General features: G+C 30.1%; 1 protein-coding gene across 1 annotated transcript in view; it reads left to right on the top strand.

The window, feature by feature from the left end:
• Positions 1 to 789: 789 nt before the first annotated feature.
• Positions 790 to 23,856, top strand: part of LOC142317628 (centrosomal protein of 104 kDa) — a 72,903-nt gene continuing 49,836 nt past the window's right edge. The window contains exons 1-5 of the mRNA XM_075354185.1: positions 790 to 829; positions 6,400 to 6,564; positions 7,907 to 8,133; positions 18,857 to 19,067; positions 22,356 to 22,567. Of these exons, the coding sequence (XP_075210300.1) occupies positions 790 to 829; positions 6,400 to 6,564; positions 7,907 to 8,133; positions 18,857 to 19,067; positions 22,356 to 22,567 (855 nt within the window). The remainder of the gene's footprint in view (positions 830 to 6,399; positions 6,565 to 7,906; positions 8,134 to 18,856; positions 19,068 to 22,355; positions 22,568 to 23,856) is intronic.

Raw genomic sequence — 23,856 nt, 5'->3', positions numbered from 1 at the left:
GAAATTGTTAATACATTTTGAAAAATTAATCAATTATCTATTCTTTAAAGTTTATTTTTAAATTGTTATTTATGAGTAAAAAATGCATTTTTACAGCGTATATTTCAATACATGAAATAGTAATTTTAAATACATTATTTTTTTTTAAGTATGAAAAATTAGGAAGTATTTGTTAACAAACAGGATAAAGAAATAAAATATTAGTAAAGGACGGTAAGATAACTTTGTTAATGATCTGACAAAGGAGATAGTTACGTTCTTAATTATTTATTAGTAATCTGTTATTATTATTACTTGGATACAGATAATATATATTTCTTGACCGATTTCGTCCAGAAAAAAAATTATTTGGATATTAGGGTATTATTAAAACGTACAGTTATCATCAAAAGTTTCTGATAATTAAAAAAAATTAAAGCAATGCATATATCCTTTACTACTAACAAACGTAACTTAAAAGAAATGCTTACATTAAAATTAATTAACTTCTATCATTCTTCGGAAAATTTATGTATTTAGTTCATATATCTCTTTGTACATTTCGATATTTTAATCAGTCTGTACCACCGAGCCCATCCGCAAACTGTAACTCGGGTTGCATATACAATAGGCTGACGCACAAATTTTAAATTTCTTTAAATTATTTTTAAATACGTAATTTTGCTGTAAATGAACCTACCTCAGAAACAATGGTTGTCTCATGCAAAATATTCAATATTATATTATTTATGGGAATGCTCTAAGAATTCGTTCCAAAAATATTTTTAGTGCACATTTTCTTAACTAAACATGCCGAGAAAAATATCATTTAGTGTGATTTATGCAACTGGTAAGTATTAATTTCTCAATATTTTATAGAATATGTGATTTTTTTTTAAATTACGTTTTGTATGGCATTTCTGTTTAATTAAAGTGATATATATATACTTAACTAATTTGGAATAAGTTATTATATTTATCATATTTTTTAAAGCTACGAATTGTTCTATTTTTCATTGGGGTGAAAAAATGTATTTTTCCATTTTTATATTAACTAAATAAAAAGTAATAATAATAACACAATTACTGAACCATTTTAACCTCTTTCTTTAAATAGCTAAAAATAATTATAGAATTACTAGTAGAGCAGCTCAATTATCTATCTGTATAAGTTATTAGATTTATATTTATTACTTTTCTCTTTCAACAGGCATATTTCATATATACTGGCAGGATTGGATTCAATGTTTTATATGGAAAAAGAGAGGGAGAGTGAGTGAGAGAATTGTAACAGAACAACTATTGAAGGATAGGAAATCAGTTAGAAATTCCCTTAATTTTTTTTCAAACAAATTGTAGTGTACCAGTCTTCTAATTTAATTTTGCAATTTTCCATTAGTGTTTGTGTGTGTGTGCGTGCGTGCGTGTAATTAAAAATATATGTCTAAGTTTCATTTCATGGTAAACATCACTTCATCATTTTTTGATTCAAATTAAAAAAGCTGAAACATTTAAAATTACAGAACTACATCTACCTTCATAAAAAATTATACTGCTACTATTAATATTGTGATGTATTGACAGAATTAAGAATATCGTAATATTTATAGCAATATAAAAATTATGTAAATACTATCTAAACCATTTACCTCTTTTTATTTTTAATGATTATAAATGTTAAAAACTGATACTAAATAAATTAATAGTTTTTAATTCCACCAATAATCTGCAATATTATCAGCAGCTGAATAAGTTTTTTGACTGAGAGAATGTCCTTTTTATAATTTGATGTATAAATGTTTTTATTAAAAACTCCTAATGAGGTGGTGATCTCTCACGGAGAAATATTATAAAATCATGAATAGATCTAAGCAGTATGTAAATGTACAATTTACTACTTTTCTACACAAAATTTTTGGAGTTTTTGATGCATTCTTAGTTTTGTTCAATAAACATCAAAGTTACAAGCTAATAATAAATATATTCATTAAATTGATAAAAAAAGGCTCTCCGTTTAGCCTCCGGAATCACCGTAAGATATTATTTCAGAGGATGAATGAGGATAATACGTATGAATGTAAATGAAGTGTAGCATTGACAGTCTCAGGTCTACCGTTACTGAGATGTGTGGTTAATTGAAACCCAACCACCAAAGAACACTGATATATACAATCTAGTAAACAAGACAAAAAAAAGCTGGTTAAATTTTGTCAAGGATTAAAAGTCCTCTTATCTGCATCTGGTGCACCAGTCTGATGGTAGTCAATATATATAGAGTACCAAATCAGAGTAAGTACAATTATTTTAATTCTTGACAAAATTTATACATTTATCTTCTTTTTTTTATTCAACTGGATAAAAAAATATATTTTGAACAATGTGATACTTATTAAAAAACTGAATTCTGAAAAAGATCTCAAAAACTGCCTTCTTCACACATACTAAAAGGAGAATGACTGATATTTGTAATTTAAATTTAATATTATGATATTAATTCCAGTAAAATAATACTGGAATATTATTTTACTGATATTTTTAAGGAAATAAATTATGTATTTCTTAGTGTAATTATAATTCTATTTGTAAAATAATTAAGTAGTGGTAAGCTTAAAATAATATGTTTAAAAAAATTCTGATTTGGACACCATATGACTTCCTTGTACACCTATTAAATTACATATATACATTTTTTTTAATGCATATAATTTTTTTATACATTTTTTAAATACATAAAATTTTATTTCATTAATAACTTCTTTTTTTTCATATTTTTTTGTCATTATTGAATTATTATTTATTGTAAATTTTTTTTACAATCAGTGGTTAATAATTATCAATAAGTCAATACATTTAAATTTAAAAAAAGAGGCAGAAATGAAGTCGGATTCGAACTGATGTACTACCTTCCCTTGTAAGAGCCAAATATTTCATTAATAAAAATTTTATTTGGCTATAACTCTGGAACCAATGAAAATAAGTACCACTTATGATATGTTGTTGAAAAGCTCTCAATCAGGGCTTATTACTATCAATCAATCAGGGCAGTTAAAAAAAAGTAAAAAATCATAATTTTTTGGATTTTGGGCTTTTTTGGACACTTTGATTTAGTCAATTGCAATCAAAGGGGGAGGTGCATAACTAGATGTTGCAACAGTCCTAAATCCAAAATATCAACATACACGGCTAATCGTTTTTGAGTTATGCAAGGTATATATGTATGTATGTACGTACAGATGTCATGCCAAAACTAGTCAAAATGGATATTTCTGTCGAAATCTGAAAACCGAAATTCCTTGCAATTACAAATGTTCCTTGTACTTCATATAAGGAAGTAAAAATTGTATATATATGTATACATTACATATACTCAGGCTGATGAAATTAGGAAAGTTTGAATTGAAACCTACATACAAGTCCTAAAGATTGACTTACTAGAACAGCAAATTAGTGTTATTTTATTGGATGATGTTTGTCCATACTGCACTAGTTAGCTAAACTTTTTCATCTGACATTGTATAGAGCATTAAACTTACACTACAGCAGTTCTAATTTTTAAGAATGTAGCTATCACCAGATGACAATTGACTTTGATAAATATTTTTTAATAAATTTTTCAAGTTATACTTTACTGATTACAACACAATTTACCTAAGATATTATATGTTAATAAAGAAGTATGAATGATAATGATATAGATGCATCACATAGAACATCATATGAAGTTGGATGAGGAAATTAAAAAAGTTTAGAAAGAGATAAAATTATTGTTTTGATCTTGTTCTGGGTTGCATGAGAACAAGAACATGTTTTGGTTGAAGTTTTTATTTTTATGTAATGTTTTGATGTTGCGGCAATAAAAAATTAATAAATAAATTATTCAGGAAAGTAAATTATATTAAAAAAATCTAAATTTTTAAATTTTAACTTGCACACATAATTTATAATGTACAGAGTTCATTTTTTTAATAATTTTATTTTGTGTAGAATATTGTACTTTTTTTATTTGGTAGTACAATCAAAGATTTTTTGGTACAAATTTTCTGTTAGACTTGGTTGAACTAGGATCTGACTTCTTAATTATTTATTATTTTTTAATTATTCCCATATCTGTTTTTATGTTGCTATTTTTACATTATCTGATATCTTCATCATCCCATTTGTATCAAATAATCAGGACTTTCCTGTACTTAGAAGTATACAATTTTTAAACATCAGTCATTTGACTGGTTTGATTTAATTATCTATTAATAATTATGTGATATACCAATTAATTAGTAATGTATGAATAAATTATCACAAAATTTAATACGAACATAAATGTTTATTTTTTATAATTTTTCATGGAAAATATTATTTAAATGATTTTTAAAACTAGTTGGTAGAATTCTTATAATTAAATTTACTGTTGTATAGTTCATATTACAGTTTGTATTAAAACAGCCAAAATATTGGTTCCTGCCACCTATTTAAAAGAGAGAATTAAAATTTGTAAACCTAAATTATATTAATTAACTAAATTCTAAAAAAACTGATTAATAGCTTTAAACTTTAAAAATTAAAAAAATATATATAACACATTAAATTGACAATTATTAACAATGAGATCGTTTATTAATGCCTATAACTGTATAAGATAATTATGTTTCAGATGGAGCCTACAACTTATTAAGTTTATTTATTGTTGTAAGCATATTTTTAAAATACTAATTACAATTTAATAAGGTGCATTATTATTAGATGCTTATTGTTAGTAGGTTCTAACACCAAAACACATATGTTTGAAATATTGAACATTTTCTTCTTTAAAGTAAATGTTAGATGACTTAAAGATATATTTGTAATTGTAAATGTAAAATTATTGATCAGTAATTCGCTTTCTGGAAAATATAGCTGATGTCTTTTGGAATAGTGGGTGGGATGGAAGCTCAATGCCAGGAAGTGGCCTAAAGCATTCAAAAGTCCTTAAAAGGACTGTTCCCTTCTCATAATTCATTCTTAATAGCTTACCTCTATAAATACTGTATTTTTTGTCTTTGTGTTAGCTGGTGGGTGGCTGTACAAAATCTAAACCTTGGGCTAAGGTGCTTATCAGAAAAAGCTGTATATCTTAATCATATGTATAGATACATATATACAAACATTCATACACAATCCAATTTTTTTATTGTATTTTATTTTCACAAGTACCTGTGTATAGTTTATCCAGTTTTTTCCTCTGGTAAATTCCATGTTCTATAAATTGTTTGGGTCGAATTAACAACAACACCTGACTAGGTGATCTATAAATGTAATAATCTATGGGCTCACTCACTATATACTCAAGGAATGCAGCTGAATAAGTACTCTAAAATAAGAAAGTTCCACTGAGTATCTTAAAACTCTCAGAATATAAACAAATCAACTAGTGGAATAAATGCTGTACAACAATAGAGTCTATTCCACCCCTTGTTTAAAAAAATTTGAGTATAAAAGAGTTTTGTATGAGAGACAATCAAAAAATTTAAGGACTAATTCTGTAAAAAATATACAGATGATATCACATGTACGAGTGTGCAATAGTAGTGAGTTATTGTACATTTGCATATAGGTATAACACCCAGTGGCATCATTCCTTATTGTTTGATATTTATATTTCAAGTCTTTTTACAATAGATTGCAAGGTAGAACAGAAGGGTAACATCAAATTCTGTGTAAAGCTTGGTAAATCTGCGACAGAGATCTTTTAACTAACCCTGAAGGCTTATGGAAGTGAATGAATTAATGGAGAAAAGCATTTTAAGTGGCACTTGCACTTCAAAAGGGACAGAACATTACTGGAGGATGAAGAAATGTCTAAGTGACTACCCATTGACATTTGTGAAGTAGTGCACCACGAATTCAGGCTGGTCAGTTTATCAATTCCTCATTCTAATTTAATGTTCTGGGGAATCTAAAAAATATATACAGCATAAACGATTTAAACTGTGGTACAAGGGCAATGGGTTGCCCCATCACAACAATGTTCCCTGCTACACATTTAACAAAACTTGTCAGTATTTCATCTACAACACAATCATTGCTTCATGCACCTTCATAGAAGGCGCTTGACACACTTAAAGAACACCTCATCAGAGCATTTGAATTGTAAAACATGCACTGGGAGCAACATATTGTTGTAAATAGTGACTTCTTCAAAAGTGATGGTAGCCAAATCTAAATCAGGACTTTTCTTTTTATAGGCCTAGTTTTGAAATATTTTGATCACACATTCTGGTGGTTTAAAACCATCTGATTAGAGATTCAAATGGTTTTTATAAAATTGGTTTAATGTCCAATTATTATTTAATATAGTAGTATAGTATAATCTTACTGATCAATAGCATAAAATGTTTCTTGAAAAAAGTTCCTAACTATTTTCATGTTTGTTTTTAATTTTTATAGGTGAAGAAGAGAAGTATAAAGCCAGTGAATTGGATCATCATGGCCCTTCAGTACGTGGTTGGCAATCTTGTAAGGACTGTAATTATCCACAGGAACTAATATTAAAGTTGCATGTGGTGGCAACATTACAACAAATACAGATATTAGCACATCAGTTTTTAATATGTCAGTATTAAATATATAGTCTACTGTAGATTTTTTGTTTTAATGTTTTAAATCAAGACAAGTTTTCTAAAATAAATTTATTCTATAAATATAAAAACATTTTTTTAATGTTATAATATTTTTTTTTTTAATTTTTATTTATAATTGTATCAGCAAAAGTCATTAGCGAATTATCAGTGTAATGTAACTGTACCAGTAAATTTGTAGTGTTGAACAAACTCAGGTTGGCTACTGCTGAGATGTGTGGTTAATTGACAACCAACCACCAAAGAACACCGGTATCTACGATCTAGTATTCAAATCAAAATAAAAGTAACCTTACCAAATTTTAACATTTATTATTAAATACTAAATATTTTAATAAATGTTGAGTGGTTTAATTATATTTAGCTGATTTTACTGCAGTGATGTTTACAAGTTACTAAGTGTAATCCGAATGTAAGATGTAACAAAATAATTATTACAGCCGTTTTCCTGTTTATTTCTTGCACAATTTTTTAAATTTTGGTTGATATCTTTGAAACAAAAGTAATTATTGAAAAATTAGATCGATGTTGTTTCTTATTTGTGAAATATTTCATGAAAAACATGCACCATATTATTTAAAACATGAAGTTTGGAGTTAAGATGATCATAATAAGTATTCTTTGATGTAAGTAGTACTTCTGTAACTACATACATCATGAATTTGCATTTATTTCTATTGTTTAGTCAGTTTCTGTTTTATAAAATGAAGCTATTTCCAGATTAAAACATGTATACCAAACACAACTTTACCATTAATTATCAATTATTTATCCCAAAATGATTATCTGCTACTGTAACCCCTATAAATTTACTAGAAATATTACCATTTAGTAGATGGCAGTTGATGTATTTTTAAGTAATTATCTTATTTATTATATTTATTCTGAAATTGAACAAACTTTTCCCTTAAATTATTTTTTGTAACATTATGCAATATCAATTATAGTGTTAATATTTTTCTAAATAATAAATATGCTTTCATTTTTATTATTAAACATAATTTGTATAAACCAAAGTTGAATGTTATCAAAATATTATAAATGAACAGAAAAATTCAATAAATTAATGAAATAAATGTTGCTTGAATAGAATTAAACAATAATATTGAAAAAATAAAAATGAATTATTTATGATGAAAATATCCTAAATTTTCAATCTTTAAAAATTAGCACACTGCGTTATTAACATTTTCTTTAATTGGTCTTTAGTTATTTGTTAAGTCAAGACAAAAATGATAACACAAATTACTAAAATACTGTAATGGTAATTTATAAATAGGGTTTTTAACTTTTTTAAATTTGTTGTAATGTTACAGCAGAAAGAATTGATCTATGGATTGGTCCAGAGAGGGAAGATAATGAATGCGAACCAAATTCTCTTCGATATGATTATTTGGGCTATATTACACTTAGTGATAATATGAATACAGATTACAAAAGTAGAGAACTGAAATCAATTACTGTGCCACCATTTAGGAGTACGAGTTACATTAAATTAAGGCTGCACAAAAATCATAGGAATATTCATAACATTTATAATCAGGTAAACATATTGCATAATACAACAAAAACTTCCTAAAAAATTAAATGGAAACCTGTTATAACACTTGTAATTGATACCTAGTAATTGATTCAAATTGTTTTTCTGAATTAGCTGTAATATTAAGACCATGTATGAATGAAAAATTTTATTTCTGAGCATAGAAATATTAATTTATGTATTAGGAGGTCTACTTTTATCCAGTAAATACCTTAGGCCTAGGTAAAGATTTTTGTGCAGCGTCCAAGTAGGAAAGAGAGGATACAAATAGATCCATCACCAAAGCTGCCTCATATGGATACAAAACACATAGTTCTTCTAAAGGTACCTATCACTTTAGTTCAGTTCTAGTGAGTGTTTAACCAAAATGAATTTAACACCATTAAAGAGGAGGCTAAGAGAAAAAGATGGATAGTAAGAAAGACTCTACACATATAAAGAAGGCAAAATGAGACAATCAACTCTACTTAAAAGTGGACTCAAGATTAATTCTAGCCAATGGTGAATCATCATACCCAAATTCTTAGGTATCATTTCCCAAATGGGAGAAGCATATAATTGTTTAATCATTTTTGCATTGACCAGTTCATATATGGTAAAAATAAGATTAGTTTTCCTCCAGGTGTTAAAGAGTTACCATAGAAAAGAGCTCAGACTTTCTTGAAGAAAACCTTTGAGGGTAATACCCAAAATTGTATTTCCAGAAAATGTAACAATCCCAGGGAAAATACTTTTGGCTAAACCCCTTGGGTAAACACATTCTAAGCTTCCGACAAGTATAAAGTATGTTAGTGGGTTTAGTGATATTACCCACCAAATCTTCTACTTTTATTATTATGCATTCTTTCCTCCCCAGGTTTGTACAAAAGAAATTCATACCGGGTGGTATGAATTTCTTACTCCCTTACTCTTTGTGCAATGCTATAGAGTCTGTAACTGCTAAAGTAGCAACTTGAATAGTAGAGGCAACAAAATGAAAAAAACAACCCTGCTGTAGGAATGTTTCAAATTCCATTCCAGGCAGAAGGCATTCATCCTGCCCACAGTTCCTATGGATATCAGGGTATCTTTACCCAGAATTGTAATAGCATTACTAATCAGTAATTTTTGCATTGATTGACTAAAATATGTCCTGAAAAAATATTGTTTTTCATTCAGATTTTAATCAGCATCTTAGGACAGGTTTCCTTAACAAAAACAGTTCTATATCTGCAGAACTATACGTCTCCAGAAAAGTTTATAATCATAAGAAAATTTTTCCTAGTTGTAATTCTGGACACACACCTCACTCCTCTGAGGATATGAGGTCCCTTTCTAGATTAACTAGATTAAAGATTAACATTTTTGCAATTTTTCTTTTCACTTTCATTATCTCGTCTTCCTGGATAGACCATGGAAATCCATCACTACTGTCTGTGGAAACAGTAACTGCTGAACAAGCTTCCATCTAATTTTAGTTTGTTAAGTTATTATCTCTGTCTGCAGCTTATTTAGTAATTCTATTATGTTCCTTTCTGGAAAATATACAAAGGAATTAGTGACTGAGGTATGTATCTGATAAACTGGGGATTCCTTCTTCTATAATGTTAATACACTTCACAGAGGTGTAATAGGAAGGCTTTATAAAACTCCACTCTAGCAATAAAGTATGATAATTTATAAAATTAGAATTAAAACTAACATTTATTAATCAGCTTATTATACGTCCTTTATATTATAACCATTTTCAATTGCTATGTATTTTATTAAATTAAACAATAATATTAATAACTTTACTAGATTAAAAGAGTCAAAAATTAGTTAATGATATAAAAATATTTCAAAAATATATTTAACTGATCATAAGATTGCTTTTAAAAATAATAATAAAAAAAATAAATCTAATTCTAATATTTATAATAAAGCAAAGGTTTATAAAATAGAAATTTAAAAAAAATACGTTTTGAAACTTATAAAAGCATGTAAATACAGTAAACAAAATCTACTATTCTGATTACATTAGGGAAAACAAAATGGATATGTTCAAACATAGAAATCATTCAGATATTAGAAATCATAGAATCTAAATTCCTTACTCTTGAGAAAATACACATACTAAAAAAATAGTAATTAATAAGTAAAATTTGAATAAAATATGATGTAAGCAATAGGGAAATATTACATTTAAGATACTCAAATTTATATTTATGAATATATATTCAAATTATGTTAAAAAAATTATAGTTAATTATGTACCAACAAGTTGTAATGTGGAAGCAAAATGGCTCATTTTACATTAGTTACTAAGATGACATATATACCTCTCTGTAGGTTTAATAGTTTAAATCCTGTTTTTAAATAAATTTATAAAGAAAAGTTCTGATATAAAGCTACCTGCAAAAGTATTAAATGTGGAAATAAAACAGTAACGCGTGGAAAAAAAACAATTATACTTAAATATAAGCAAGAGGAATATTATAGTTTCATACTAATGGTTGAATGAGAAATTTTGATCTGTACATCACAGCCAGAAGTAAGCTGAGAGGCCATTGCAACAGACTGCAATGTCCATTTTTCATGTAACCTGTAACATTATCATTGTTCAGCATTCCCTTCAATTGCTCTGTGTTAATATCAAAATATGAGTTACAGCACACCTTTAGTTATTTTCTAAAGGTAACCTTTGCTTCCTATAGTTAGTTCTTAACTTTTAACTTTCTTCCATTATTGTTTACTAACTACTCGGCAATGCTCCACCATTGCTAAATTTGAGTATATATATATATATATGTAGATTAAATGAACACAATTGAAAGTTTGATAAAAGGTTAAAAAACTGAACATTACAGAATTCACAAAATTTAACCTTTCACTTTATCCCTATTTCCCTTCTCACCCTCTTCTCCTTCACCCTTTTCCATATTTATCCCTTTCCTTTATTCCTCCTCCCCCTTCTCCACCATTCCACCCTTTTATCCATTTCCTTTCCCTATTTCATCTCCCTTTTTCTCTTCCTCTCTTCCTCTTTTCCCTTTCTACTTTTTTCGATACAGTAGTTTTTAAGTCTATAGCGGACACACATACAAAATTGCCTATTATATATATATAAAAAAGGAAGTCTGTATATTTGTTTCGTAAATATCTCGACCACCTAGGCGCCACCTAGCGAGTATAGTTTTTGCAAAAATTTTTCTTTTCATTTAACTAATATATATTCTGAATATGAGCCAAATCGGACTCTCTGTACTGCCTGTATTGCATTGCATATATGGCTCGAAGAGAGTGCAAATACTCCCTGGTCATCCTCCTCCTCACTCTGTGACATTCCTGCCTTTTCTTGGCGATATCTTGGATCCACCAATAACTGGGTGATTGTCCCGATCTACTATACTTCCGCAGTAAACCTGCACAAGCCTCTTCTAAACATCCTGCCAGGCGAGTAGCCTTTTCCTCAGCGATGGTAGCCCCACACGCACTACTGAGATCAAGGTCCTTCGTGAAAGCCTCCTGTTTAGGTTCCTAATACTCCAGCCCTGAAACATTGGTAGCACACCTCCATTATGGCTTTTGCAAGATATTGTCATCAATACAGGCTGGTGATCACTCTCCATGAATTCTTCAGAAACCCTCCAGTCAGAAATCTACGAAGCCAACCCCGGCATAGTAAAAGTGAGATCACAATGGACGCAGTATCGCCCCTCCTGAAAGTATAGGCTGTTTCCTGATTTAGGCAAACCATGTCATGTGCCGCAACAATGTCCATCAGAATGTTGTCATGCATGTTTGTCCTTGATGACCCCCAGGTCATTGACCATGCATTATAATCACCAGCAAAAAGAACTGGCCGATGAACATGCAGATCCCTGGAAATATTTCTTTATAGATCTCAATATTCATGTTTGGCGAGAAATAGCACAAAAAGAAGTAGACTCTGTCGACTCTCGCCCTCACATAACCAGTGACTCTATGAACATCTTGCATAGGAAAGGACGCACCCGACCATAGTGCCGCCCCACTATCTTCAGACATAATCCAGTCCTCTCCAAGGCGAGGGATGTACGGCTAAGAGACAATTGCTATGTGTGCATCTACCCCAAAGACGTGGATAGTCAGTAAGTCCTATGCCAATCCAGAATGATTCAAGTTAAGTTGAATAACCCTCATTATTGGGTCAGGGACTGCCCGGTCCTTCCCCGGCCCGTCTCATCATTCTCCTTAACGTGCGCAATGCTGTTATCATTTTCATCACTTTAGAACATGTAACTCCACCAATTCGGTGCCCCTCTACACTGTATATTAATCACTTAGGGGTCAGTCTACAATCAACTGCACAATGTCCTTCCCCGTTACAGTTGAGGCAGGCACCCGCTTGATTCTCGCCCCTTTAATTTCTGGTGAGGTGTCCCGTCTCCAGACAACAAAAGCATCATTGCGGAGGATCAGAGGAGGATCATTGCGGAGGATCCTGCAGAATACCATACCAAACCGTATCCTGCCCTTCTGTACTATGGAAGCAGCACAAATTGCCGGAAGGCGACATACTACCACCTCTGTCTCTCCATAGCCTGGTCTAATCATGACCCTCAGGTTGTCAGACAACTCCTGTCCAGAGGCCGCAGACAGTCCCCATATATACTCTTCAGGTAGTATATATATCCTGCTCCAAGTTTCTTATATGGAGAGAAACGGTCCTAGTCTTCATGAGGTCTTAATTTCCGTGGAAATAGCTTGTCTGAAGGCTCCAGAGGTATCTTTTCCTCCTTCACTCTGATTTCCATTTTATCCCGCGTCTTCCTAATGGATAAGATTTCAGTAGCTGCAGGGGCCACCACCTCTGACCTGACTGTCTTAAGCAGGTCCGCATATGATAGTGTCCTTAATTATGATAGTGTCCGTCTTATGCATCTGCGGTGCCGGCTCATCACCTCTCCATGCAAGAGGACGTCTACCCTCCGGTGCGATGAGGAGGTACCTACGCTCAGTCTTCCTCCCCTTGTACTCCAATATTTTGCGCACATAAATGACCGCGATTTGACCTTACAGCCGCCTCGAGTGGTTCTATGTTACTAACACTAATAACTCGTACTTTCTCAAATGTGACAACTAATGCCTGGTCCGAGTCCGCACCATCATCAGAGTTCACGTATACCACGTGGAATCTGTTGGCGATCGGTCGGTCATCACTTCCACCATCGCCAAGCAGCCGAGCCTCGACTGTGGCCAATATAACAGTCCCTGCCTTTATGCCGGGCCTATTCAGGAGTCAGGCTACCTGTGGTTGCCTGGCAGTTAGTATCTGCAGTACCTTACCCTCCTTCATGGCATGCATATCAATGACTGCCGACATACTAATGGCCCCCACACTTCTGTCTGGTATTCCAACTTGTATATTATGAAATACCTTCTTCAGCCAGCTTTTTTTCATCAGTTCCACTACCTGAGAAGTGGGTACTGCATTGTCCAAGGCATCCGCAATCGGGGAACCAGTAGCAACCACCGTCTGAGTGGCGGCCTCAGACATCTGCCTCTTACAAACACAGAGAGCCGCGCTCTTAGCCAAATTCCTCAGCTCTTTCACTGCAATGCTAAGATCTGCCTTAACATCCCTTATCGTCCTCTCGACATTCTTATCCATATTCCTCCTAAGCTCTTTGGGCAGCCGCTCCAACCTCCTTACCACCACCTCTACTTCCAGTAGAACCTCCTCTTCCTCTGTAGAGGACTGCCTGCATTTCAGTCGTTTAGCACCCCTCCTGGTATCCAAAGAGGGTCTATGAGGAAGAACCTCGACCAAAGCTTCTAGAGTAGCTGCACCGGTGGTAGCTAGCATGGCCAGGGCCCCATTGTCCTCCTGCCACGAAGTCGCCGGCTTCATAGTAGTTTGCAGCTCTTACTCTGCAGTTTTCTTTGTTATGGTGAGCTGGACTGGAATAATTTCATTGGATCTGTGATTTACACCTCGTCCCTTGTCCAACGATACCCCACAAGCTAATTTTAAACGGTGGTTGGGGGGGGGGGGGTTCAGGATAATTATCTTACGAGAAAGGGGGTTCAAGATAATTATCTTATGATTCCGTTGCAATTTTTAATAGATTGCCGAAACATTTGACAATTTTTTTCCAATTTTCTTTTACAGAAACAATATTATTCTGTTGATGAACTTTTAAATAATACTAATTTAAAAAAAAAACAAATACCATTTATCTGTATTCAGCTCATTCTGTACATAAATGTAAGCTGAAAATAATTTTTTATAGCATTTCTATATTGTGAATTATTTTGAAATACTTCTTTATGTTTAAAATATTTCCCTTAACATTATTTCATAAGCATTATTTAAATAATTAATATGGACTTTAAAACATCTATTTTTAATATTATAGTCTATTTTTATACTTATAGTTTTATCCTATATTGACCTGATGTCTGTAATGTATTATTATGTTCCAATCAAATTAAAAATGTATTTATTGAACTAATTAGTCCCTGGCTGCCTTAATGACCTAGCAACTGTTCTTCTTCTAGTAAGAATTCTCCCAGGGTTTTCTTTTTTCATCAATTCATCTTAAAAGCTCTTCATTTTTAACTTTGTCAACTTCAAATAGTTGATATTTGAACACTCTTCTATAAAATCACATTTCAAATGCCTGTTTTCTAGAGCTTTATTGGTTTCTATAGTCCATAGTTTGCTGTGATACAGCACTACACATCATACAGATATTTAATAAAAATTCTTTTTAACAGACTTCAAAAAAGGAGGAGGTTATCAATTTGACTGTTATTTTTTTTTTTAATTATGTTACACAATCTCCAATGTTAGTGAACCAATTTTGATAGCTTTTTTTAACCAAAAGAGTATACTTTTGCAGTGGTCTAATATAAATTTTAACTAAATCTGATACTAAACTTTGAAAAAATATTAAAAAAACCCAAAAGACACCCTTACCCGCTGACCGCAACTACATTTAATATTTATATAAAATGGTGAAGAAGTGTATTATCCCTAATTGCAAAATGATAATATATTTTTATTTATATTGAGCAATAATATATTCTAATTTTGTACAAAATAATATTCTATAGTTATTATAAAAACTTTTTTTAACCGGGTACTTGCAAAACTTGTCCAGTTGTCTACACGCAATAATGAAACTTTTAAATAGGATAGATTACGTAACCTCATCATTTCTGTCACAGCTTTCTCATCATGTGGTCTATTTAATACCTTATTTTGGATTCAAATCAGACAAGGTGATGCCCCCTAAAGTTTTAACTCGACTAAGAACGACATAAATCTGCCCCTTGGCAAAATGTTTCTTGCCGAGGTTTATCACTGCCCTGTAAATAGTTATACCCAAGTTTCTGAACAGTTTCAAACCCAGCTTAATATTAGAGGTAGCGTTCTGCGCTCAACATTTCTGTATCCCTTTGTTGTTAGGAATGTTGTACAAGCTGGTGAAGTGGTTACGAAATCATCAACATTTTTATGAGTACAGCTATCGGTAACTTTCCTTCCTTGAATATCAAGCAGAGGTGGTGAGGTTGCTTTTGAGCTTCGTTTGTGTACACGATGAGCAAGACTTTCTAGACTTTTATTCTGTAAGAATCGACTGTTGTATGTTCTCATTTGTGAGAATCTACATTCTTGTTGAGAAGTCCCTGCAGAAATATTCATGGCATTCTTTCTCTATTTTTCCTTAAACGATCATTCCTTTCTTGGCAACTTTCCTTTAAACGTTGCTATCTCATTTGAGCAGCCGGTTTAGTAGGGCTACGCATATATATATATATATATATATATATATATTATATAATATAATAAATATAATATATATGATATATTATAGTTATAATATAGTACATTAAATGTTATCAATCAGATGAAGAAGCATGGTGCGTTGGGTTTTTTGCTATATGTGCTCACACTTTATTTTGAATGAAGTGTGATTTCCGAACCGTTCAAATGAAGTAAGTGTTGAGATGCAAATACTTCAAAAACGATTCATTCATTTTGAATGAAGCGCTTCTTGGCAAAATACAACAAAGTAGCAGCAAACTCCAACGTTGCTTTATTTTTTTGAAAAATTTCCTTGTGTTGAAAAAATGAAGCAAATTTATTGTAATTCTTGTTACTATTTTTTTCATCGCTGTTGCAATTTTTTTAAATTATTGAAGCTTTTCGTTGTAATAGTTTTTGTTGTTAGTACGCTAAATTCATGAATGTTATTTAGATTCAATTGGTAAAGACATTTAACAAAATCATCTGTAATGAAATATAAACCGTGTAACATTTTCGCGGCGTCCATATGACCGCCTTTTTTCTACTATGTATAAATTAAGGTACCACAAAAAATTTTAAAGTAAAATAATTTAAAAAATAAAAATAATTGTACTAAAAAGTTAAAATTAATTAGTTTTTTTATTTATTACCTAAAGTAAAAATAATTTTAAAAAAAACTATTTTTGAAGTTTCAGCCGAACAAATTACAAAAAAAAATACCTATGATCTATAAACTATAAATCCTATTTTAAACAAAGCAAAATTGGTAATAAATCTTACCGATTTCATTTATTAAACAACGAATAATCATAAGAATTCTGTTATTTCTGTAAATGTGATATGTATTACACATAAATGAAATCGGACCGGTAAGAGTTTTGTAACAAATTTTTTATGCTTATTATATGGAACTCTTAAACTTTGTTTATTATCTACTATTTCATATCTATTGTCTATTATTTATATTTAACGTATATTTGTTTTTAAACAAAGTTCTAAATTAATAACAGATTTTGATAATAGAAATGTATTGTCTTACCCTTTTTGATACTAGTTTCATTTTTTAAAAACTGTCTTATTTATATTTCAAAAATGTTTGTTTTTAGAGAGAAAGAAATGTTATATGCGAGACTCTTACCGTACGGTTTACAATTTCATTGTGATTTTTTTTATATCACTGCGTTTTGTTAGATTATTCTTTTATTATGATTTCCTAATTATTGTGTTGTGGATTTATTATTAATATTTATTGCATTTCTAGAGAACAAACAAATACACATTTTTTTAATTTCCCGGCTAATTTTTTTTGTTGAGTCACATCATTCACTTCATACCATATTTTTTCTTTTTTAATAAAGCTGGTAATGATCTTCACGAACCGAAGATCCGTGATGTAATATTGCATTTATTACTTAGTCTTGATTTTTATTGAATCTGTGGACACACTTTTTATATTACTATTAAATGATTTTTTTTTTATTTTCCCCTCAATTAGTTCAAATAGTTCTAATTGAAGAATAAATATTTTACCAATCGAATTTATTTCTATTTTATGTAACAAATCTTTGTTGCCGCATTTGTAACACTTTTCTACTGTTCGTGTTTTTTGTGTTTTATTAGCAGCTATAATTTCTTGTAAAATAATACTTTTATTTTTTATTTTTTTTAATGCAGGGATGGGAATTAAAAAAACTGTTTCATTTTAGTACTTCCATTTACATAACAGCATTTACAATTAAAAAAAGCTGCATTATATTTTCTTTAAAATTTTATTAGTTCAAGTACATTATCAAGTTTTTGTACGCTACCCAGTACTATCAAGTACTATTAGCTAGCGGCGCAATTCGTAAAGCCACCTTTAAAAAAAGAAAAAGTGACATATTTGACCCCGCGGTTCATCAAATGGGGAAAAAACGTTGTCTAACACAATTCGAGGTATTTTTTAAAAGTATTTTTTATTTCAAATCTAATTGAACTGAAATATAATGTTTTCTTGCCTATTTTTTAATTTTTTCCCCATTTTCATTTCACTTTTAAGTTAGGTCATGTTTAGAAATGTAAACATAGTTCGTTGATTTCGCCGTGCCGTCCAGTTCTGCGCACTCTTACCGGTGAAGTTCTAACGATAGATGGTTAGGTACATGTATTATCATCAAGTATATATATATATATATATATATAATGTCTCTTACCGTACTCAAGATGAGGTATGATCGTGAGATGCTCTATATTATATGCTCTTTAGATCATCTTTTACATGTGGGAATCCCGTTTAGCCGCCTAGCAGGATCGGCTGAGGTACTAAGTTTTCGTAACTTTATGTTTAACTTGTGTTGGCTGGCACCAACTTCAAAAATAGTTATTTGTTGTAAATACTTTTACTTCTTTAATATATAAAAATATAATTTGTAACTTTTTAGTATTATTATTTTTGAGGTGGGTTTTTATTTTTATTTTTTTAAATTATTAATTACTAATTAATAATAAAATTAAACTAATTTAATTATTAATTACTAATTCTATTTTGTAAAACTGATTACTAGTAAAATTGATTTTTAAATTTAGGCTCTTCTTACTTGAAATAATCTACTTTTGGTATTAGTTTTTTATGTTGTATATCAAATTACTAACGTTTTATCATAAATAAATAAAAATTTAACATACTGCTCATTATCATTACATATTATACCCATGAATAAAATTATTAGAGCAATAATGTTGAATTCTTGTCTAGAATTCAATCCAAGACCAGGTGATTCAAAAACCTGCATACTAGCCGCCACTAAAAATGAAAAAGTGGATTATAATAAATGTCAGCATGTGTTAAGTTTTGCCTAACTTCTGGAATCTAAACTGTATATTTTATTTAGTTCAAAGTTTCTTTGAGGTGTATAAAGGGGACAAGTAATTTTTGAGTAGTTAAAAAATTCTTGTAATCATAATTATTACAATCTATATTATTTACAGGTTAGTATAGTTGCAATACAATTGATTGGTGATGATGCACAAATAAATGATCCATTAATAGAAAGTGTAACAGGCATAAACATAAATGATTCCCCAAATAAAGCACATTATATGTCTGTTTGTGATGATTTGGCTTTTGAAATGTATGTTGATAAAGATGTTGCAAGAATAATAAGACTGCTGGAAATTAGAAAGCATCAAGCAGTACAAGGTATATGTTATATAGTTAAAAGGTTAAGGTATTTTTAATCTAACAAAGCTCTACTCAAGTATCATATATAAAAAGTAAAAGTTTAGAAATAGGTGTGCATTTCAGTTATTAAACAGTCATTATCAAAATGTACAAAGGATTTAGTAAAAATTAATATAAGAGGTTAATAACTAAAACTCTAGACTATAATGAAAATTCAAAAAAAAAAATCTTATATTATTTTATGTAAGGGAAGTTGAAGAGAGCTTGGTGACCAGTCCACATGAGAAATTTAGGTAGTAAACTGCTAGTCAATCTTTTTCTTTCAAACTAGATTTTTCACTGAAAGATTCCATTAGTTGTTGGTTGCCACTTGTTTTATTTTGTAATATGTATAATTTTTTATTGCTTTGTCTTTTTTATTGTTAAATTTTTTAATAAACTAATTTTTGTATCTGTGTTTATTTTTTAATAATTCCTTTATAACTACTCATAATTTGGCTATAACCAAAATACCCATCTTATTCTACTTTTTAACAATTTCAGAATGTAGGTGTATAAACCACTTGCATTTCTATTACATAAATAAATTAATAATAATTGAAGTACACTAAAGAGGAATCATAGAAAACCAAGGATAAACAAAAATTATTACATAGAATTCTTTATAAAACAAACAAAAAAAATATTATAAAAGAAATACTTTGTTTAATTTTTACAGAAAAATATATAAATTAATTTAAACTGATAATTTTTTCTACATAATGGTGTTAAGAGCATAATGTTTTAACCAGATACCAAAACACAATTATTTATCTATTTCACTGTTTATTTACTGTAAAAATATACCACTACTTTTAAATACATTTAAAGTAAATAGTGATTATTAAAAAGAAAAAAATCCTACATGAGCTACTTAAATTTATTCATTATTTCCATATCACTTTCTGCTTTTATTATATTTGTTAAGTACATTCAAAGAAATCTCTACTTCATCAGAATGGTTGTTTTTTTTATGTATAAAAAGTAATTAAAAAGATTATAACCATAAATACACTTTATGTTTACTACTACCTCACTGAAGTATAATTGTAACTTTTTTTATTGGTTTAACACTTTCATATAAAAAAAAATGTTCTAATGATGTAGAGATGTTTGTGAAAGTAAAAAAGAAGATAGAAAATAAAACCAGTAAAAGTAGAAAACCAATGAACTAAAATCAGTCAGTAAACCAGTAAAAAAAATATATATTTATGAATATACGAGGGTAAATCAATTATTATCTGCAGTGTAGTTATAAATTTTATTGCAATACAAATAGGAAACTTATGTGCACATCATTTTTCAACATAGTGCCCTTGCATTTCAACGCACTTGGTCCATCGTTGCACAAGCTTCCTGAAGCCCTCATAAAAAAAAGGTTTTCGGTTGAGCTGCGAGCCAGGAATGCACCACTTCTTTCACTGTTTCATCTGAGGTAAATCGACAGTCCCTTAATGCCTCTTTGAGTGGAGCAAACAAGTGGTAGTCAGAAGGGGCAAAATCAGGACTTTATGGAGCATTTCAGCAGTGTGGGCAGCAATATGTGGATGGGCATTGTCATGCAACAACACAACACCTTTTGACAGCAGTCCTTGGTGTTTACTTCAAATTGCAGCTTCAGCTTGGCAGTAAGCATCTCACTGTAACGTGCACTGTTTATTGTCATGCCCCTTACCTCATAATGTTCCAGTACTGGCCCTTGTGCGTCCCAAAAAACCATAAGCATCAGTTTTCTTGTGGATGGTTGGGTCTTGAACGTTTTTCAGGGTGCATTTGGATGTTTCCACTCCATACTCTGCCGTTTACTCTCTGGCTCGTAATGATGGATTCATGTTTTGTCACCACGGATGATTCTGTCTAAGAAGATGACTCGTTCGTTTTGTTTTGTGGTTTCCTCTTCTCCAAAATAGACACATTATGTAGACATCCCATTGCCCAAAAGCACAGGTACGCTTTAAAACAACTGTGACTAGTAAGGAACTGGGTAAAACTTAATCCCAGTTTGTTTGAGGTACAGCCATCTCTGGAAATCCTGGAGGTAGATCCATCTACCTTTGTCAACTGTCCCATCTCTCCTGCCATCTGCAGATAAGTGACACACTTGCATCTGATTTATTTTCCCCCTGATACAACTCCTCCCTCTTCTGAACTATAGTTTAATCTGTGAATTATCTCAAGCCTTTAACCTTAGGGACTTACAGTTTTCCTGAGAGTATAATTTTTAAGAGTGTGTAATTTCATGGAGTTGTATAGTTTTCAGCTCATAGTAAATTATGTCATAAATTAGACTATGTAAGTATGAAATTTTATTAGCTTCAAGTTGTCCCTTGAAGGTTGTTATGAAGGTCCCTTGAAGGTTGTTAACATAATAAATGTTTGAATGGTTTTTATATAATTTCTTTGTGGTTAATTATTAGTACAAAGGTTTACATCTTATGAAAATTAGTTATTTTTAACTACACAAACACATTTATGTAACATTCCATATTAGTATTCTAGAGACTTTACAGACCCTTGGTTTAGCCTTAGCTGTTAGTAACATCTTCTTTATACACTTCCATTCCAAAGAAATTGCTGCCTTTAATATCCTGCTCAACAGTTGTGTTGTGTTTTTTATAAAATTCTGCCATATTTATTTTTGTCCTTGAATTCATCTCAAAACATTTATTATACAGCATATTCAGTTCTTATTGAGTTTTATTGTCACCATATTTTCTGAGATGACAATCCTGGGAGGTGGTTATTGGAGGTCTTTATTTCATTAAAATTTTTGACATTTTAATGCTTTATGTTTGAAAAAAACATTTCAAATGTATGTACTATTTTTCTTCATGGTTTTCCATTTTCTAAATTTAACAAATATATTCCATTCAATACTAAAAGGAATTTTAGTGTATTTCATTCAAATGTTTTAAAGGAATTCTGTTAAATAATAAAACAAGTTTAAAGACAGCTAATCTTTTTCTATATGGAAGTGTATATTCCTTGCTTACAGTATTCTGCTTTAAATAACGTTTTCATTTTTTATTCATTCTTTTAAAATTTAATGCTTAGAAAATAGAATGTGATTCATACAACTAAAAAATAAAAATAAAAAATAAAAAATTCATTGAGAAGTATGTCTAATTTTGTATTAGTTTCAACTGTTTTCTTAAAACCTATATATATGATGATTATTGAATAGTAATTATTAAGAAATTTTTATGTTATAATCCACTTAATTTTTTATTAATTTTAAGTGTTAAAAACTTTATGTTTTTTAAATAGATGAAAGATTTGAATATGCACGAAAACTAAAATCAGCTATGGCTGAATTACGTCTGGCTGGAGAACGATTAGGAAAATTAGAAATTGGAAAAAAACAAGCAATACAAAATGAAGATTATATTAGAGCAAAGAGAAAGAAAGCACAAATGGATGAATACAGAAAAGAAGTATATACAATATTACATGTCAGTGATCTCTTAGAAGAAAATGGGGTGAGCATTTTACACTTTTTGTTTAAATGTTCTATCAACATTATTATTATTTTACTCTGAAACAAGTAGTCACATAATAGTTTCATTAATTTAGTTCATGCTTTCTTATGAATAATGGGAAATAAAATTCCTGTAAGAGAAGTCTTTCTTACAGTTAGATGTAATCCCAGTTATTAGTTTAGCTCAACATTTCTACATGGCAGACAATTCTGAGGAAAGACAAATAAAAAGGGTAGCTGAAGAAAAAACTATTTTTGTTGCAATAACATTTAAGTTGTTAAAAAAAAAAGATCGGCATTGTGCAGCTCTTATCTAGATAAAAATGCCCTGATCAACCCAACATTTGGGGAAGAGGTTTTTTATTTTATGCAGGTTCTTTATAGGTAACTCATCCTTTCTTGGCTCACTCATTTCTCTTATTGTTAAACCCTTCTTCCCTATCTTCAGTTCTGTGGTTGTTAGTATTACTTGGATAGGTTCAGCTAAGTGTGCTGGAATTGTATTAGTCTTAGTGTGTTCTAGGTATGATGTAGCGGGTGCTTGGCTTTGAATCAAATTAGGCACATGTTCTTATCCAATCGCTGGCAATGAGTATGATAATTAGTGTCTTAGGTATATCACCTAATTTCTTCTAAAATGTTCATGCAGAGTTTATTTTTCAGCAGTTAGTATTTTGCATTGTAGATCTTAGATTTTTAAGATTTTTAATGTTTTAGTGCTGAGGGTAAGTAATACAGCACATATAAACATACGATAATTCCTTTCAGTGTCACAAACTCTTACTTTTTTACTAGATGTTTAGATGTCAGAAAACCTGTGTTAAAAAATTAAGGCAAATATAACATACATACTACAGTGAACTTTTGCTAGCCTTGAATTAAAATTCAAAAATAATTGAAAATCCAGATAATAAAGGTGTTGAATTTTCTTGCTATTTGCATAAAGATAGAAAATTTTTCAAGTGACAAGAAATGAAATCTATATTTATCTGTACAAGCTTAATTATTTGTTTATTTACTTACTATAATAATTATATAATCTAAAGAAAATTAATTTTAAAGAATATTTTAAACTGATTTATTAAACAAGCAATAAAAAATTTGTACAAATTTAAAACTGTGCCGATAAAAATTTTTATAATTTTGTTAAAAAGTAAATAAAAGTTGAAAATCACACTAGAGTATTTAAATTAACAATTATTTTTTAAAAATTATCTTTTATCATGATGGTTATTTCCAATTCAAAAACACTTACACTTTTAGGGTTATGTTTTTCAAAATATGTTTTGT

Source organism: Lycorma delicatula, chromosome 1, assembly GCF_047948215.1.
Source record: "Lycorma delicatula isolate Av1 chromosome 1, ASM4794821v1, whole genome shotgun sequence".
In the NCBI taxonomy this organism is placed as follows: domain Eukaryota; kingdom Metazoa; phylum Arthropoda; class Insecta; order Hemiptera; family Fulgoridae; genus Lycorma; species Lycorma delicatula.
The sequence above is the reverse complement of the archived record's forward strand: the minus strand, read 5'-3'. Positions and strand labels throughout refer to the sequence as shown.